The sequence below is a fragment of the Dromiciops gliroides genome, chromosome 3 (assembly GCF_019393635.1).
Source record: "Dromiciops gliroides isolate mDroGli1 chromosome 3, mDroGli1.pri, whole genome shotgun sequence".
Lineage (NCBI taxonomy): Eukaryota > Metazoa > Chordata > Mammalia > Microbiotheria > Microbiotheriidae > Dromiciops > Dromiciops gliroides.
Window position 1 is genome coordinate 600,991,893 of NC_057863.1, and position 19,193 is coordinate 601,011,085.

The window sequence follows — 19,193 nt, forward strand, 5'->3', positions numbered from 1 at the left end:
GTGGAAGGCGGGGTCTGAGATAGCCGGGGGTGGGGGCTGCGAGAGTGTGGGGGTGGGGGCTGTGAGTGGGGGGAGGGTAGGGGCCGCGAGTGGGGGATGGTGGGGGCTGCGCGTGGGGAAGGGTGGGCCCGGGGTCGGACGCTTTGATCTCTTCCAGGCACTCTGCCCACCTCCTATCTCCCAGATGTGCGCTGGCATCCACCTCCGGGCAGGGTGTACCATTTTAGGCACACGCACGCACGCACCCAGACCCCGAGCCCGCAGCAGCCCTGGTGTTGTAAAATGAGAGTGAGTTTCCCAAGTTCACCCAGGCCCCTGGGTTGGCATAGCAACCAGGCAACCTGTTCCCGAGCCAGCCGCTGCCTCTTCTGCCTCGCCTCGCCCGCCTCCCCTCCCCTCCCTCCCTCCCTGACTCTCTTTCTCTCTCTCCCTCCCTCCCTCTCCTTCCTCTCCTCTTCCCCCTCCCCTTTCCTCTCCGCACATGCTGCCGCCGCCGCCGCCGCCGCCGGAGCCAGGGCCGGAGCCGATCCCAGCATGCACCGCGCCAGCCCAGTCCCCAGTGGGCCGCCATGTTGTCGGAGTGAAAGGTAAGGGGGAGCGAGAGCGCTGGCGAGAGCCGATCCGGGGGGCTGAAATCCATCTTCATCCGACCGCTCCGCCCGTGAGTATCCGAGCCCCGCCGGGTCCAAAAGCTACCCGGGACTCCCAGCGAGCCGATGGTCCGGTCATATTGGGGTTCTGGGCCGCCGGGAGCGGGGAGAAGGGCTTTGGAAAAGCCGCCCCGGCCCTGGCTCCCGGGGCTGGCGCTTCCCTCGCTCCGCTCTTAGTACATGTTTTGGAGTCAGCAGCAAGGCCCCTATTGTTATCGGAGGAGGGAGGGGACGCGGAGGGAGGTGCAAACGGGGGAAATCCTCTGCCTCTAGGCCTCGGCCAGATGCATTCAAGGGTTTCTGCATTCACCCTCCCCCCAGCCCGGGGGTGGGGGGCGTCCCCCCACCCCGCCCCCTCCTTCCCGCAGCCCCCCAAAGCCCGGGGCTCGGGGTGTTCTTGCACATCATCTATACGGGTTGGAAAGAGGGCTCGATTGTCTCCGTGGACATCCAGGGGCTGATGGGGGGGGAGAACCAGGGGCACCCAAGATCTATCCCTCAGGGGTGGGGGGCAGGCAGGGGGGACAGTCAGCCAGCCAGCCAGCCCTGGAGCAGGAGAAAGCTTTTGCCGGTTTAGTGTGGAGTGACCAGACCGGGCGAGTGGGGGAACTTGGCGGAGGGAAGGGGGATAGATAATGGAAAAAGGTGTGGAAGTCCGCCTCAGGAAGTTTCAGAGGCTTGGAGGCAGATTTGCAGGCTCTGCTGGCCTTTTGTTTACGTGGGGAGGAGTTGTTGGGGGGCTTGGGGAGTGGAGAGGCAGAAGGAGAAGTCCCCTGGATGGAAAAAGAAAGAAAGAAGAAAGAAAGAAAGAAAGAGAAAAAGAGAGAGAGAGAGGGACCGAGCTTTCCTTAACTGAAAAGGGGCTCAGATACTCTGTTAGTTGCAAGGAAAACAAACGAGCACTCACGCACACACAAACATAATATCCTCTTATCCTCTGTGTATTACAATGCTCGACAATTTCAGCCCCGTCAATGTGCCTGGTAAACAGGTAATTTGTTATATTTCTGAGTTAACCCTTTTGTGCTCCAGGGAAAGAGAAATACACTTTATAGAAACTTTCTTCCGAGGAGGAATTTTATTTAAAAAGCTTCTTTCATTGAGTGAAGATTTTTTTTAAAATGGATTTTTTTTTGTATCCTTCGTTCAATCAAAAGAGGGTTGGTTGCTCTTCATTTCGTGCCCTCAGTTTTTGCTCATTTCCTGTTCTTTTCGGAGTATACCGAGTTTGTATTGGAGGGGTGGTTTTTTTTTTTAGGCCTTTTCTTAAACAATAGGGTTGTAGCTTTCGATGATGTAGTTTTATATAAGTGAAGTGAGTGCTTTCCCCCCCCTTTCTGTGCTAATTTTAACTTCTAAAACACTTCGAAGAGCTGCTGATTCTTTATCAGGTCTTAGGAAAATACTCATTGGATTCTGAACTTTGATTGGTACTTCGTAGTCTACACATTGTATTCATTTTGGCCGAGGCCACACTCTTGGCTTTTTTGAAGTTAGCATTTGTTTAGTTTGAGTTTCAGTTTTGTTGCTTAAAAATACTTTTCCGACCCCAGAATGTTTTTTTTTAATTAAAAACATGTGTTAAGAAACATGTTTTTACTAAAGCATTTAAAAGGTGATTATGGAAAAAAAGTTTTCTTTGTTTGAAAGTGTGCTAGTCAAGGAAATGATAATATTATAAACAGTTTGAAAGGTTTGGGAAAGAGAACAGCTCTCATCATTACAGTTCCAGTAGTTTTTAAGTTACTTGTTTTTATGTGTGTGCAATTACTTGTATCTTTAAAAACCTGTTACAATGGATGACTTTTCAGCATAGCTTCAAATATGTACCAGGAGTCTTTAATGCATGTGGATTAAATATTTTACACTGAGGTGACAGTATTAATCTGTGCACTGCCATTGTTGTGTTTCCAAATATTGTATGTTAGGACTAAAGTTGAATGTTATCTAGTTATTTGCTTCCTCCCCATCCCCCCCCCCCCAAAAAAAAACAACCTCCCCCCACTGCCAAGTTTTCTGGCCTTGTTTGGGATCGAGTTGTCCACATTAGGTGAAGCAGGAAGTTTCAGGGTGTACAGATGGCTTTACAAAAGCTGATTGTATTTTTACACATTTTGATTAGGACTCTTCCCCCCATCCCCCTATGTCCCGTGGTTCCCCCCCCCCCCCAAGCCAAAACAAGCTTGTGGTGATACTTGTGGCATGGCATGGGGAGGAGGGTTGTAGTTGAAGGAGCACTATTAATCTTGGAGTCAGACCACCTGAAGCACTTCCTCACTTCCGTGGTCCTGCACTGGTTGCTTAACCCCTCTTTGCCTCAGCTTCCCCATCTGTAAAGGGAGGATAACTAGACTTGAATTATTTTTCTCAGAGGATTGTGAGGTAAACACTGTTTATCCATCTGGCGATGGGATTGGGGTTTAAATTTGAGAAGTTAATTTCTATTGGGGGAAGTTGAAATGTGAGCTAAGTTTTTTAAATTATTTTATTCTCCCAAATATTTCAATTTGTGTTTTAAGTATTACTGTACATTGTAGCCTCCTTTTAATGACAGCATGGGGGGCAGATTGCTAAGTTAAGTATGTGATGTGGATTGCAGTTAGCCCAGTATTCTGCTCAACAGTAAATAGTCTTCCAGTGGAGAAAAAATAGAAAATGCATTTCTTCCAAAATGATAATGAATTTGTGAGAAAATCATGTATGATTTGGTCTGTCCTGGGAAGGAAAGTTGCATTGAATTTAATAAATTGTTGAAGTATTCCTCTACGGGTGGGTTTGGGCTCCGGCAGGATCTCACAGAACCTGCATTTAAGACTAACCCCCAGCAGAGTTCCTAGGAGTTTGAACAGTTAAGCCACACAGTCATGGGGGGAAGGGACCCCCTCTACATGTGTATTTTGAATAGGTTACATGTTCCATCTCAACTAGAGCAGGCTTCGGAATTTGCGTTGGAAGTGAGAAGTTAGTTTGTTTCTGTTGTGCTGCTTCACTTTCCCCGATTTACATCTTGTAAAGCAATTTTGAAATATTGTAATCTTAGGGGGTGGTGCCGTCTAAGGAGAAGGGAAGTGGAATTTGGAGCATCAGGGGGAGAGAGGTCTTTAAGGGCTTTGAAATTGTATTTTCTGGAGTAGCACTTGTCAGCTTGGTTAGAACAATTGATTTATGACTGTTTGTAGCAATTGTTGGGCACCCAGAATGGGACAGGTGCTGACCTTCCATAAGAAATGAGTCCCTGTCCCCAATGAACTTTTCTTTTATAACTTAATTTCCACATTTAATTGTAGAGCAGCTCCTTTTCCATTATGAAAACAGTGACAAACAATGTTGAATTTTTTTGCAACTATGGTCTCAAGCTAAGATTTGCTACAGTAACGGAATTGATCCCAATTCGGTCCACCCTTGTTACCTAAAGGTACGCTAGAATCTTATTGCTAGGGCATTGAGAATGTGATTGGGTTATTGATTTTTATGGTTAATTCATATATTTTGACTCATTGACACTATTTTTATATCTTTTTGAAAAGTCCTCAGTTGAGGTAAGATCACAGGCTGGCCTGGCTTCTAAGTTTGGAGACTCTGAATGTGTGTATACACATGCATATATACATGCATATATTTTTTAGTTTTTTAATAACTTTCTGTATATGTATTTTATTTTATACATTTAAAAACATTCTGAGAAGGTGAGTGTAGGCTTCACCAGGCTGCCCAAGGGGCCAGGACACAAAGGTAGTGAAAGCCCCTGGCTGTGGGACAGGCTCTGGGACATTCTTTTGCTGTTCTGCCCCATAGAAGTTAGCTGTCTTCCTTCCAGGAGTCACCCTATGCACATGTTTACTTTATAATGGTCCTCTCGGTTTCAAGATTCAAGGTAGTGCAAATTGTGTAGTCCCTAGTTTCATTGTATATGTGAAGAAGCCCAGTTAGTTTGGTGTTTTTATTGATAATAATGGGGAGTGTGTTTGAAACACTTCAAAGACAGATGTTAGAGTTAACTAGCTTACGTGAGCCTCCCTCCTGTGGGCTGTGGAAAGTAGTGGGAGTATTTGTTATGCCCATTTGCAAGTTGGGGAACTGGAAGCTCCCAATGGAGGTAAGCAAGAGTGGTCAGGGAACTGTAAGGCTGCCAATAGAGCCCATGGCTTCTGACTTCCTACTTCCATGTTCCTTGTGCCATGATGTCTTCTGCCCTACTATCTCCCTCCTGAGTTTATATTTATGTGGGGGAAATTGCTGGCTGGCTGTTCATTTACAATGTTTCTCCTGTAGCGCACTTGAGTTCTAAATAAACAGTCATAGGACATTGGTAACTGACAATTGATTTGATCATTGTCCATTGAATTTAAGGTGCCCCCCCCATTATTTGCATTTGCAAGGTGGAAACAAAAGTTTTCCAAGCATGGCAACCCAGGATTCTTTGATGTTCTCTGTCAGAATGCCAGCCACTACTCATTTGATGAATATTCTTGCAGCATCTCACAGAAATCTTCCAGGTTTCTATATGCTGCATGTATATTTAAACCATCCACCAGCAGAGTTCAACTCTGAAACCTCATCTTGGCATGGAGATCCTCCTGGTTTCTTGAAGACTGTGCCAGTGAAGCACAAGCCACTGGCAGCTTCCCCCAAATTGGATTGGCTTTGAATGTGGGCCTGGCATCTGACAGTGGCTTTTGTGTAAGGCCTGGGCCTAGCTGAGTTTGGAGAGGAGCTCATTACCTAGAGGTTTGACTGCCTGTCAGGTGATGAGATCCTCCTTGACCCAGGGCTTCCAGGTTGAATGGGCTTAGGGGGTGGGGCCGGGAGAGTAGGTCTACCATTAGAAATGAAGACTGCTTTAAGTCAGTCTTCTCCACATGTAGCTGTGTGATAGCGATCACACTGAAATGCTTGTGCTTTCTTGTTTCATTGGAAGAAAAAGCAGAGGAGGACTTTCCTTCCTCCTGCTGCATGTTGTGGAAGATGTACAAAGGGTCGGTTCACCATTTAAAACCTGTGTCTCCTTAGGTGTTGGTGGAATGAGCGTTGCATGTGTTTTGAAGAGAAAAGCAGTGCTCTGGCAGGACTCCTTCAGCCCCCACCTGAAACAGCACACGCAAGAAACAGCTAATCCCAACATGCCTGTTGTTTTGACATCTGGAACAGCAGGGTCCCAGGCACAGCAACAGCCGGCTGCAAACCCGGCCCTTGCGGCAGGGACTCACTCAAGCCCCGTCCCAGGATCTATAGGGGTGGCGGGCCGCTCCCAGGACGACGCCATGGTGGATTACTTCTTTCAGAGGCAGCATGGTGAGCAGCTTGGGGGAGGAGGAAGTGGTGGCGGCGGCTATAATAACAGCAAACATCGCTGGCCTACTGGGGATAACATTCATGCAGAGCATCAGGTAAAGACACGCTACAGTATTTCAGTTCTGAACCCATGAGGGAATAAAGCACTGTCCATTTCAGGGTGTCTGCTTTCTGTGCACATTCTTTAAAGTTGGCATTCTCACTGTAGTTGGACACAAGATAATCATTCGCTTTTCTCTTTAGGATGTGTGTCCTCATTGGAGGAATAAAAGCAAATGGTTCATCAGTTCTATTGGACCCAGTATTAAGGGGCCCCTGTGGGTCCACCCCCCCCCCAATACATGTGTGTTATTTTTGCATGGATTTTTCCTCTTTTCATGTAGAGGTATGTTCTTAAGAACCTTCCAAGACATCTGTTCTTTAACATGCCTTAACTTTTAAAAATAGATAGGAAAAAACTCATTTTGAACAGGGTGATGTTTGAATTGTTTATACCCTCCAAAATGCAAAATGAAACAAAGGGAATTGTTTAAAAAAATGCTTCACTGAACTAGAATAGGATTAGAAACAAGTCAGGCCTGCCTCATGTGTCTTGTGTTGTAGACACAAAAGAGTCCAAGTGTGGTTTCAGAGTTTGCTGTTTTGGCTTCTCTTTCACCATATAAGTACGTTAGTTTTGGCTTGTCTCACTGTATACTCTTTTTTTCATCTGAAAATGTCTTAGTGAAGCATGCTCAGAAATAAGTGAGTTTAATATAATTTCTGTTTCTCAACTTCCTGGTTATTAGGGTCAGAAAGTCCCCTCCAGCCTGCACATGGTGAGGGAGGCCTACAGATTGAATTTAGAAGAATTTCTTTGAATTGCAAACTCCTTAGTATTATTTTTGCAGAGAAGAACAAATCTATTCCTTCTATTAAGCCTAAATCACGTTTATTATGATTGTCTTTCATTTTATTTTTTTTAAAGTGTTTATCTACAATCACAACTTCTTAGTTTAATTTTTCCTTAGGGGTTAGGACCCAAGATTGTAATTTTTACTAGCACACCATTAAATCAAGATATTTATATCAAAAGACATGCATAAAAACCTTGTTTTATTTTATTGTTTGTTTTTTTTTGTTGTTGTTGTTGTTGTTTTTTGCAGGGCAATGGGAGTTAAGTGACTTGCCCAGGGTCATACAGCTAGTGTCAAGTGTCTGAGGCTGGATTTGAACTCAGGTCCTCCTGAATCCAGGGCCGGTGCTCTATCCATTGCGCCACCTAGCTGCCCCACCTTGTTTTATTTTAAAGGTTCTATTTTTAAAAACAATGGCTCTGCTCACCTAGTCTGAACTAATAGGCTTTAAATCCATTGAATGTGAGGGCCCTATTTGTATTTTCTACAGCATCTTACACTGGATCTTGAACATGGAAGGTATTCAGCAACCATTTATTGATTGAACAATTGAACTTTGGGCTGTGTGGTAACAGTTAATTTTCAAAACTGTGTGGATATTACTCAGTTCAGATTTCAAATGAACAGACTAGAAATAAATGTTCAGTCCTATTGACTGATGGCCTTCAAGAAATTGCTATGCTGAAAAAAAAGATTAAATTTTAAAGTTTAGATACTGAATTGAGTTGTCAGAGGAAACACTAGCATCAGCTCATCTTTGTGCATAATTTGACAATTACAGAATAGTTTGCTCACCCAATCCTGCAAAGTAGGAAGCACACATTTTGTTATTTCTGTTGTATGGCAGAGAAAATTGAGTTTCAGAGTGGGTGAGTTGAGGGTAGCTAGGTGGCTCAGTGGATAAAGTACCGGCCCTGGATTGGGGAGGACCTGAGTTCAAATCTGGCCTCAGACACTTGACACTAGCTCTGTGATCCTGGGCAAGTCACTTAACCCTCATTACCCCACAAAAAACAAACAAAAAAACAAAAACAGAGTGGGTGAGTGACTTGCCTAGGGTCACATAACTTAGATGCAGATTTTTGACCCAAACTTGGGACTTCTAATTCCAAGCTCAAGGGTCTTTAGGATTCCTGCCTGGTGCATTGTACTTAGCACACCTTTATTATACCTGGACATTGAGAAGAGAGGGGAAGTTGTGATTTTAGGGTAAGGAACAACCTTTTCAGGTCATTGGGGTATAAGTTAGCAGGGGTAGGAGGTAGGATTTCGCTTCATGAGAAAGAGTTAATATGTTTGTTAAAATTTAGTAATTTGCTTAAAAGAGGAGGGGAATAAATAGGCAAAATCTTCTATAAATTTGGATTTATCCTCATTAGCAAGCATTTCTTGAGCAACTCTTGTGTGAAATACTCATTTTTATTTTCATTATTTATTTATTTATTTATTTAATTTTCTTTTTCTTTTCTTTTTTTTTTTTAAGTGAGGCAATTGGGGTTAAGTGACTTGCCCAGGTTCACACAGCTAGTAAGTGTTAAGTGTCTGAGGCCAGATTTGAACTCAGGTCCTCCTGACTCCAGGGCCAGTGCTCTATCCACTGCACCACCTAGCTGCCCCTGAAATACTCATTTTTAAAGTAGTGCTTTATAATTTAAAATGAGTTATGATCTCATTTGGTCATTACAACAATGCCGTGAGGTAGGTGTTGCAAAAATGTGTGTGTTTATACACATATACCCACACACATCTATGCCTGTATATTTTAGTATCTGTGATTTCTTCAATTTATGGTAAAGAAACTGCCTCTATCCATTCAGATCAGCACCTACTTTGCAATTTGTAGGCTTAGAGATTTAGTTCATACCCTGAGAGCTTCAGCGACTTGCCCAGAGGTCTGAGGCAGGACTCCGAGGCCATCCTTTGGTCCACACTACCCATAATGGCAAATAATATCACCCCTATTTCATAGATGAGGAAACTAAGGCCTAGAAAAATTAAGTAACAATACTAATAGAGTGCTTTAAAGTTCGCGAAATACTTTACCTGTGTTATCTCAGTTGATCCTCACGACACCCTTTAAAGTAGACAAAATTAATTTTTAAATTAAATTTCATTTTCTTTTCACAAAGTTCTGCCTTCTCTTCCTCCCACCTCTATCCCCAATTGAGAAATCAAGAAAAATCAAACCTCTTGTTACAGGTAGATAGATAAGGAAAACAAATTCTGGCATTGGCTACATCTCCATTTCCACCCTGAGTCTTTCACTTCTCTGTCAGGAAGAAGCAGGTGGTTGGTTCTGGTGATGATCAGAGCTCCCAAGTATTTCAAAGTTGATAATCTTCACAATATTATTATTATTATTATTATTATTGCTTCTGCTCACTTTGGGTCAATTCACACAAGTCTTCCCAGGTTTCTCAGAAACAATCCCCTTCATTTTCCCTTACAGAACAATAGTATTCCATCAGATTCATATAATAGCTAGCATTTTTATAATGTTTTAAGGTTTGCAAATTCCCCATAAGCTGGGGGGAAGTAGGTACTATTATTATCCTCATTTTATAGTGGAGGAAACTGAGGCAGAAAGAGGCTAAGCCACTTGCTCAGGGGCACACAGTGGTAAGTGTCTGAGGTCAGATTGGAACTCTTCCTGATTTCAGGCCCAGTGCTCTTTTACAGCCCTTTCCCAGTTGATGGGCACCTTCTCAGCTTCCAATTTTTGGCTACCACAAAAAGTGCTGCAACAAATATTTTTTGTACATTTGGACTCTTTTCCTCTTTCTTTGATCCCTTTGGTTTATAGACCTGTAGTAATAGGTCAAAAGGCATTCACAGCTTAATAGTTTTTTTGTCTGTTGTTCCAAATCACATTCCAGAATGACTGAATCAGTTTATAGATCCACCTACAGTACTTTAAAGGGCCTGTTTTCCCACAGCCCTTCCAGCATTTGTCGTTTTTGCCAATCTGATGGTTATAAGGTAGAACCTCAGAATTGTTTTAATTTGCATTTTCTCATTATTAGTTGAGAGTATTTTTTCATATGGCTATTGATAACTTGGATTTTTTCCTCTGAAAACTTCCTGTTCATATCTTTTGAGTAGTAGGTGCTGTTATTACTCTCTTTTTCCAGAGGAAGAAACTGAGGTTTGGAGTGGTGGTTAAGTGATTTGCTTGGGGGTGGTGGTGGAGGTCTTCCTGATTTCTTGGGCTGATAGCTGGTTAGCAGCAGACCCAGGACCTGAACCCAATGAATTGGAGAGGATAATGCTCTTGCTGCTGGCCCACACTCATTCCAAGGCTCTGGGGTTATAATGTAATATAAGACATAGTCCTAGCTCTCAAGGAGATTATGTGGTTGAGAAGGGGTGTGTGTGTGTGTGTGTGTGTGTGTGTGTTTTCAGTGTAAAGTGTGGCACACACAATTAGTCCTCTAGGAATTTGGAATGCCAGTGATAAATGGGCTAGGGGCAGGGCCGTAAGGGAAAGGTAGAACTGGTCCCAAAGGGAGAGAATACTCCTGTCATGAGATGGGCCTAGTGGAAGGCAGAAATAGACATGACTACATGAGACTTTCATGACAAGAATGAGGTTAGAGAGGGAGGCAAGGGCCACTCTTAAGGAGGGCCTCGCTTGGCAAATTAAGGAGTTGAAAGTACTTTATGAGCATTGGGCAGCAGTGGGTGGCTCTTGACTGTGTGATGTGCGCCAAGTTGGGTTTTAGGGCTGTAAATATGGCAGCTGTATATGACAAATGAATGGGGATGGAGGGTCTTGTGATCCTTTAGGTAGATGCAAGATAGTGAGAAGTAGGGTCTTAGAAGTCATCATGTCACCTAAGGGTAGATTTAAGAGATTTGGGAAGAGTCACTGGCCAGAAGTGGAGGAAAGGAAAGAGTCAAGAATGACTGATAGTGCTGTAGAAAGAGGGAAAGTGAAGGTTGGAGCTTTTCTTGGGAGAAGGACCAGTTCTGTCTATGTGGAACATTTGTTGATGTGGCAACATGAAGGAAGACTGTTAGCAGTAGAGAGCAAGTAATGTGGTGAAATGGGAAAAGCACTGCCTGTCCTGAGGCCGCCTTGGATCCTTAGGAGCTGGGCAAGGTCTGTCACTTGACCTCTGACTTCCTCTATCCTCAGCTGTAAAATGCAGAGGGATGACACTAACACTTAGGGTAAGTTCTAGAGCCAAATTTTAGGAGCAAAATTGCTAAACAGGAAAGTGTCCAGAAGTGGTTGAGCAGGATGGGCAGTGACCCTGAGACCTGGGAAGGTTTAAACTTGGAGTATTTGAAAAGGGGTCATATGAAAAGATTGGCGGCTAGGTGGCACAGTGGGTTGGGCTCTGGATTTGGAATAAGGAAGACTCATCTTCCTGAGTTCAAATTTGGCTTCAGACACTTACTAGCTATGTGACCCTGGGCAAGTCACTTCACCCTGTTTGCCTCAGTTTCCTCACCTGTAAAATGAGCTGGAGAAGGAAATGGCAAACTACTCTGGTATCTTTGCCAAAAACAAAACAAACCAAAACACCCATATGGGGTCATGAAGAGTTGGATATGTCTGAAATGACCAAACAAAAACATATGGAAGCCTATTCTGCCTGGCTCTAGAAACTGGGAGCAATGCATGGAAATCACAGACAAGCAAATTTAAGTTAAATGTAAGGAAACATTTGTAATTGTGAGATTTCTGTTGTAAAGTGTTTAGTTAGTGAGTCTTAGAACACTTATATGTGGCTTTGTTATTTACTTGGGCTGGAGATGTAGATGTGGGCATCACTTACATGATAGTTGGATACCAGCTATTGGGGTATTATGGCCATATCAAGTCATTAACTCATCTGGTAGGCTTTTGACCTGCATTGGTGAAAATGGACAAATCAGTGGAGTCACAGAATTTTTGAAATAATAAAGAACCGACAAAACTTTCCCAAAAGATTGGATTAGCTTTTTATTTCTTAGTTATTTAATGATAAAGCTATTGAGGAAAGTGGAAGGCAGAGTTAAGCATCCAGCATATCTTTCAGGAGGCTGGAAGGTCCAAACGAAACTGCAGGCAGGAGAGAAGATACACCAGCTTTCTGCACAGGTGTAAGACTTCTTTGTTCAGTCTCACAAGTATTTATGGAATATAAATTAGGTGTTTAGGATCATGTTAGGGTTGTTAATAGAGGTGACACTTGCTTTCATGATTAGTTTTATTTGGTTCACTTCTGGGGAATAGACAATAACATCAGGTGACAATTCATGACATGCTCATCAACAAGGAAGTCTTTTAAACACAGCCAGTCTCTCTTAAGTGTTACTCATCAGGACCAACTCCTGGACTGGACAGATGTTGAGAATGAATGGCAGCTGGGTCCTTTATCACAGTGTAAGCTCTCCTACGGGACAGTTACAGTTAAGGGGAAAAAAAAAGCTTTGGGGTGATACTGAAGCAAAACAAGCTGATATGGCTCCTCTTCCTCCAGGAAGTGTTTGCTAGAACACTTCTGAGCAAAGGCTTCTGGTTGACCTGGGAATCTGAACAGTGCTGGGGGGTATCCCTAGAGACCCATCCCCTGTGAATCCTGGGAAACCATGTCACAATATGCAAATGGTGGTTCTAGCTCCAGATCAAAGGAGGATTGTTTGTAGGTTTTTATCTTTTCCTACTGGGAAGGACCTTGGAAGAACGGGGTTCAAATCCAGACTTTGGTTACCAGCAGTGGGACCCTGAGGAAGTCCAAGTGCACTTCTCTTAGCCTCAGTTTCCTCAGTTGTCAAATGTGGATAGTACACTATTTAACGGGTAGTTAACTAAATAGTTAACCATTGTGAAGAAAGTACATTGAAACTATAGAAATACGAGGAGGCTGCTCTTATTCTTTGTCTATGGATGACTTTATGCCTGTCCACATATATGTATAAAGGTCTCTATAAAGGATCCACAGCCAGTTTTAAATTGCAGGCTGACTTATTGCCGGCCAACATGCTTCCTGATTATTTTCCCTTTCCAGTATGTCCCAGTGTTGTAAATTAATAATTGTCACCTTCCAGGGTTGTTGAACTTTCAGGGTTGTTGTGAGTACTTTGCAAACCTTAAAATGTTATCTCAGTGTGAGCTATTACTATATAAGAAGGTAATCTGTTGCCAAGAAAGAAGGTGCATTTCAAAGCCAAATAAATTGGCTTTACTTTGTATCTTCGCACTTGGAGAGTTGTCTGAAGTATATACAGTTTCTTTATCTGAAAAATGTCTTGCATTTGATTTCAGAGGGTCCCTCTCAATACTAAATCCTATGACAATAATAAAACAACATCTGACCTTTATGTAGCATTTCACAGTTACAAAGTGTTTGGTACCTGTGACCCTCCCAGCACCCCTGGGGAGAGAGTAAGGAAGCAGCAGGGATTCTGTAGTTGATAGAAAGAGGAGGGAATATTCCTGTGACTTGCTAATGTCTCCTACCATAAAGCTAGGTCTCCTACCACATAGTAAAGGTGGAGCCAGTATTAGTACCCATGATGGCCGAGTGACCATGGATTGTTAGTGATCAGTAATGACCTCCGTTTTCATTTCAGAAGTCTTGTGTTTTTCACCATAGTAGCCATTTTTAAGGCTTTTTTGTCTTTACTACATACATTGTCCCAAGGAATAATTTTTGAGAAGTTCCATTGCTGCCTACACAGTGAATCATTGCACAGTATCTTTATTTTCATCAGGCCAATTAATAATCTCTGTAGCCTTCATCTCATTTCCTAAGAAATTTGGCACATTTCAGACTTTCATGAAGAATGGAAGGTTACTTTGAATTCCTTAAATTTATAAAAATAAAGTAATCTGGGGGGTGGGGATGGAACTTGTTATACACTGAATTGCTCAAATTGTTATCTTTGTCCTCAGGGTCTAACTCCGGGCCTCAGTAGTCACTTTACTTAGCATAGATAAAGCTTTGAACGGATTGTTACCATAGAAGGTGAAAGCGTTTTTAAATGACTCTGTAGTAAAGTTGTCTAACTCTCCTTGAGATTTACTAATTTTATACTGGAACTCCTACATTTCAAGATTACTATCATTGCTCATTTCATGTAGCTCATTTCATCATTTTCCCTTGTTTGGTCTGCTTTTTCTTCCTGACATAGCCAGGTCCTCAAGTAGGAAGATGAGCTTCTCTTCCTTTCCTCCAACCTCCGGTCCCGATTCAAATCACTTTAAAAATTTGGTCAAAACACATGCAAATAACCGATTAAATTTAGGCCCTTTTCACCCCAGTCTTGACAAGTTATTAGCATATAATCTTTATTAATTTGACAGTTAAACACATCCAGAGTTCGCAGATGTGTATTGAATTAATTTATATCTTACTATACAGTCTCAATGGAGTATGAAACATATAGAGATAGAAATATAACATTTCTGACATTTTGGAATAATGGGAACCCTTTTAGGGATCTATATTAGGGATTTGGAGTATGAAAAATTTTGGAGAAAATTAAAATATATGCAAACGTGTTTTGAGTGTTGAAGGCAGTTACTTTGGGAACATCTATTGAAATAACATTTATGAAGCATGTGTACGTGTCCCAGGCATGATGCCAAGGCCTAGATACAGAGAAAAAAGCAAAATAGTCTAATGTCCATGGACATAAATAAGTATATGCAGAATATATAGAAAATAAATACCAGATAGTTTTGCAAGGGCAGAGGGCCCCAGCAGCTGGAGGGTAGGGGAAGAGATGAATGTGTCTCAGGAGTTCTAGATTTACAGTCAGAAAGACCTGTGTTGAATTGGGTCCCAGACACAACTAGCTGTGTGACTCTGGGCCAGTCACTTAATCTCTCAGCCTCACTTTTATGATCTGAGAAATGGGGATGATAATAGCATCTACTTCCAGGGTTTTTGTGCACTTCAAATGAGAGGGTTTTGCAAACATTTAAGTTACTATTACTAGTTACTATTGTCATTAAGTAGGTAGAAACAAAACGATGTGGACCATTTTGCATAGAGCCGGACAATTTTTGACAAGCTGATCTGGGAGATGATTTTCTCTTTTCCATTTTTTATTGATATCTTTTGTTTTTAGATGTCTTTATTTCTGTCTGTCTCCTCCCTTTTGCAGAGAGCCATATCTTGTTTCTTTCTTTCTTTCTTTTTTTTGGGTGAGGCAATTGGGGTTAAGTGACTTGCCCAGGGTCACACAGTAAGTGTCAAGTGTCTGAGGTCGGATTTGAACTCAGGTCCTCCTGACTCCAAGGCCGGTGCTCTATCCACTGCGCCATTTGGCTGCCTCGAGAGCCATATCTTGTAACAAAGAATAAAAAAGAAATTAAAAAACAGTTCCAGAAAACCACCTGCAATTGTCCATATTCCCTCTGGGTGACTATAGCTCATCTCTGCAAGGAGAAAGGAAGGTGCATCTTTTCTTTTCTTTTCTTTTCTTTTTTTTGGCAAGGCAATTGGAGTTAAGTGACTTGCCCAGGGTCACACAGCTAGTGTCAAGTGTCTGAGGCTGGATTTGAACTCAGGTCCTCCTGAATTCAGAGCCAGTGCTCTATCCACTGTGCCACCTAGCTGCCCTGGAAGGTGCATCTTTTTAACTCTGTAGGGATTAACTTTCCCTTAGACATATATATATGAAGTAGGCAAAAGAAAGAGGGGGACTTTGTTCTTGGTGGTCCTGGGCTTATTTTTACTCCTACCTAATCCCTACAGTTAGTTGCTTCGTAGTTAATAATCTCAAGGTGTGACTCTTTATCTTTTTATTTTTAATTTTTTTTGCAGGGCAATGAGGGTTAAGTGACTTGCCCAGGGTCACACAGCTATTAAGTGTCTGAGCCTGGAGTTGAACTCAGGTCCTGCTGAATCCAGGGTCTGTGCTTTATCTACTGTGCCACTTAGCTGTGCCTAGGTGTGACTCTTTAAAAAGAAATGCTGGGAGGGGTCTGCCTGGCTGAGGAGGGATTCTCAGTGGTGACTCCTGAGTAGGCTTACTTTCCTGGGTAAATTGCTTAGAAGTCTCACTGAGAATTTGAGTTAGAATTCGTGTAGAGTTTGTAGTCAGTCAGTCTGTCAGCAAGCATTTATTAAGTTTTTATTTTGTGCCAGGAAACTGGAATATAAAGAAAGGTGAAAGACAGTCTTTGCCCTTGAGGAATTCACTGTGTAATAGAGGAAACAATATGCAAATAGCCATGTCTAAACAAGTTATTACACATGATAAGGAAGGATTCGAACCCAGGGCTTCTTGATTTCCAGTACAGCACTTTGTCCCCAATAATGATTATAATCTCTATGTTGATTATCCTCAATATACCTCTCCTGCCCTAATCTCTCTGCTGACCTCCAATCTAGTTATTCCCACTTCAGTGTACAGAATTCAACTATTATCTTCCCTGTCCCTAAATCTTCTTCCCCACTCTTAACTTCTTCCCCTATTATTGTCCAGGGCACTGTCATCCTTCTAGTTTTCCGGGCATCATCTTCAACTCCTCACTCTCTCTTACCCCCTCTTCCCTCAATCCAATCTCTTGTCAAGGACTGTCAATTTCACCTTTGCAACATTTCTCAACCCTCCCCCCTTCCAATATGTTGTCAAGGGCTGTCAATTTCACCTTTGTAACATTTCTCAAACTCCCCTTCCCCACCCCAGTCCAGTCTGTTGTCAAAGGCTGTCAATTTCACCTCTGCAACATTTCTCTACTTCCCCCTCTGATACTGACACCACCCTTGTAAAGGCCCTCATCTCCCCATACCATGCTATGGCAATAGCCTGCTGGTTGGGTGGCTTGCCACAAATCTCCCCATACCCCATTCAGCCACTAGACTTATTTTTCCTAAAGCACAGTCCATACATGTCATTTCCCTACTCAGTAATCTCCAATGATTCCTTGTCACCTCTAGAATCAAATATAAAATCCACTGGCATTCATAGCCTTTTCTACTTCATAATCTCCCCCATCCCTTCTGTTTACCTCCCAGGGCAAATAAATCATTTGGCCTTTTAAAGCCTCAGTTTCCTCATCTTTAAAATGAGGTGGTTATCATTGAGGGCTGTGGGCTTTCATATGATACATATGTAAACTGCTTTGTAAAACTTTTAGTTTTGCAAAATGATTTACATATAACTCATTTCATCTTCATAACATACCTGGTTGCTGTTATTATCCCCATTTTATAGATGAGATAACCGAGTCAGACAGCAATTAAGTGACTTGTCCAGGATCACACAGCTAGTGTCTGAGGTTTGATCTGAACTCAGGTCTTCTGATTCTTAGTCCAACACTCTGTTCACTGTTCCACTTCTTAGTATGACTCAAAGCAATAGGTTTCCTGAAAGAGTTGTCAGAAAAATATTTTATCCATTCTAAAAATATGCTTATTAAAGCCACAATTCTTCCTTGAAGAATCTGCATTGTTGAAAAAGGTATATTCATTAAAATACTATTCTTTTGGGACTTATGACTATAGGAAAGAAGGAAACAAGCATTTATTAAATGTCTGCTGTGTTCCAGGGACTGTAAGTGCTTTACACATGGGAAGATTTGCTATCATTTCCCCCATTTTACAGTTGAGGAAACTGAGGCAGATATAAGTTGAGTCACTTGTCCTGAGTCACAGTAAGTGTGTAAAACCAGATTTGCACTCAGGTCTAACTGACTCTGGACTTGGTTCTCTATTCACTAAGCAATCTAACTTGCTCTAACAAGCTATACTTGTGTTATTCATAGGTAAGTGATTTATATTTTTCAGTATTTTTGTTTTTATTTATTTATGTATTTATTACCACAGGTAATAATAAATAGGGAGCCATTGGAGTTTATTGAGTAGGGAGGTGATGTAGCCAGACCTGTACTTTAGGAAAATTACTTTGGTGGTTTGGAGTGGGGATAGATTTGAGGCAGGCGGACCCACTAACAAGCTATCACCAAGCATGAGGTGAGGAGGGGTTGTACCAGATTGGTGACAGTATCTGTGAGAGAAGGGGGTGAATTTGAGAGATGTTGCAAAAGTGAAATCGACAGGTCTTAGAAACAGTTTGCATATGGAGGGTTAGAGATGGTGAGGAACTTAGGTTGGGAGCCTTGGGGACTGGGAGGATAGTGTTGCCCTGGACAGTAATAGGACAGGTAGGAAGTAGGGAGGATTGAGGCGAAAAGTTAATAAGTTCGGTTTTTGAATATGATTGAAAAGTAGTTGGATGTGAGATTGAAGGTCAGCAGAGAGGGTAGGGCAGGCAGGGTAGTTGATAGATGGAAGAATTTTCAACATAGAAATGATCACTAAATTCATGGGATTTGACGAGATCACCAAGTGAAGTACAATAGAGTAACAAAGAGGAGAGTCCAGGATGGACCCCTGTGGGCCACCTAGAGTTAGAGGGAGTGATTTGGATGATAGTCCAGCAAGGGAGCCTGAGGAGGAGAGAGGTCTAGTGGAAGGATCCTGAGGAGAGAGAGGAGTATCAAGGAGTGTGATTCAGGGTCGAAGGCTGCAGAGAAGGCAAGAAAAATGAGGACTGAGAAAAGGCCACTAAGAGGTCATTGTGGTAACTTTGGAGAGAGCTGTTTCAGTGGAATGATGAGGTTGGAAGCTGCATTTGTAAGGAGTTAAGAGAGTGAGAGGAGAGAAAGTAGAGGCACCTGTTGGAGATGGGCCTTTTAAAGGGCAGAAAAGAAAGAGGAGAATAGTTCTAAATGCTCCTTCAAGTGCATAACCCCCTCCAACTTGAACGGTAGGAAATGAGTGCTTACCTGGGGTTAGAATCAGAAAGTTTATTCAGCAAGCATTTATTAAGCAGCATCTATGTGCTAGATAGTGTGTTAGGGGCTGTGGAGAGACAGAGACCACAAAGAAACATTTCAGGAAAGATATTCCTACTATGCACCAAACTGTAATTTCTTAGTCATTGGATCTTTATCAGTAAAGGGAATTGTTTAAAGCATTGATATCCACGAGAGTGATGTCATATACTTAATTCATCTTGGAGATTTTTGGTTCCTTGACGCATCATGGATATTCCAGTTAACTTTTTTTTTCTTTTTCCTTTTTTGGTGAGACGATTGGGGTTAAGTGACTTGCCCAGGGGCACACAACTAGTAAGTGTTAAGTGTCTGAAGCCGGATTTGAACTCAGGTACTCCTGACTCCAGGGCCGGTGCTCTATCCACTGCACCACCTAGCTGCCCCACACAGTTAACTTTTTTTTTTTGACTTTTTTGTTTGTTTTTATTGACTTTTCCCTTTTGTTCTGTTTCTTCTTTCAAAACATGGTTAATGTGGAAACATGATTACGTGATTACACATGTGTAACATATATGATTTCTTTCTGTCTTGGAGAGGGATAAGAGGGAGGCAGAAAAAAGTAGTTAACTT

At 42.4% G+C, this 19,193-nt stretch overlaps 1 protein-coding gene across 12 annotated transcripts in view; it reads left to right on the forward strand.

Moving 5' to 3' along the window:
- Positions 1 to 545: 545 nt before the first annotated feature.
- PUM1 (pumilio RNA binding family member 1) overlaps positions 546 to 19,193 on the forward strand; it is a 178,510-nt gene continuing 159,862 nt past the window's right edge. For 11 of the 12 annotated variants that reach the window (XM_043992834.1, XM_043992836.1, XM_043992840.1 and 8 more), the window contains exons 1-2: positions 546 to 661; positions 5,661 to 6,037. In XM_043992834.1, coding sequence (XP_043848769.1) covers positions 5,672 to 6,037 — 366 coding nt within the window. In that variant the 5' untranslated portion in view covers positions 546 to 661; positions 5,661 to 5,671. Of the gene's footprint in view, positions 662 to 5,660; positions 6,038 to 19,193 lie in introns of those variants that run through there. The other variant, XM_043992843.1, reaches the window with a different exon arrangement.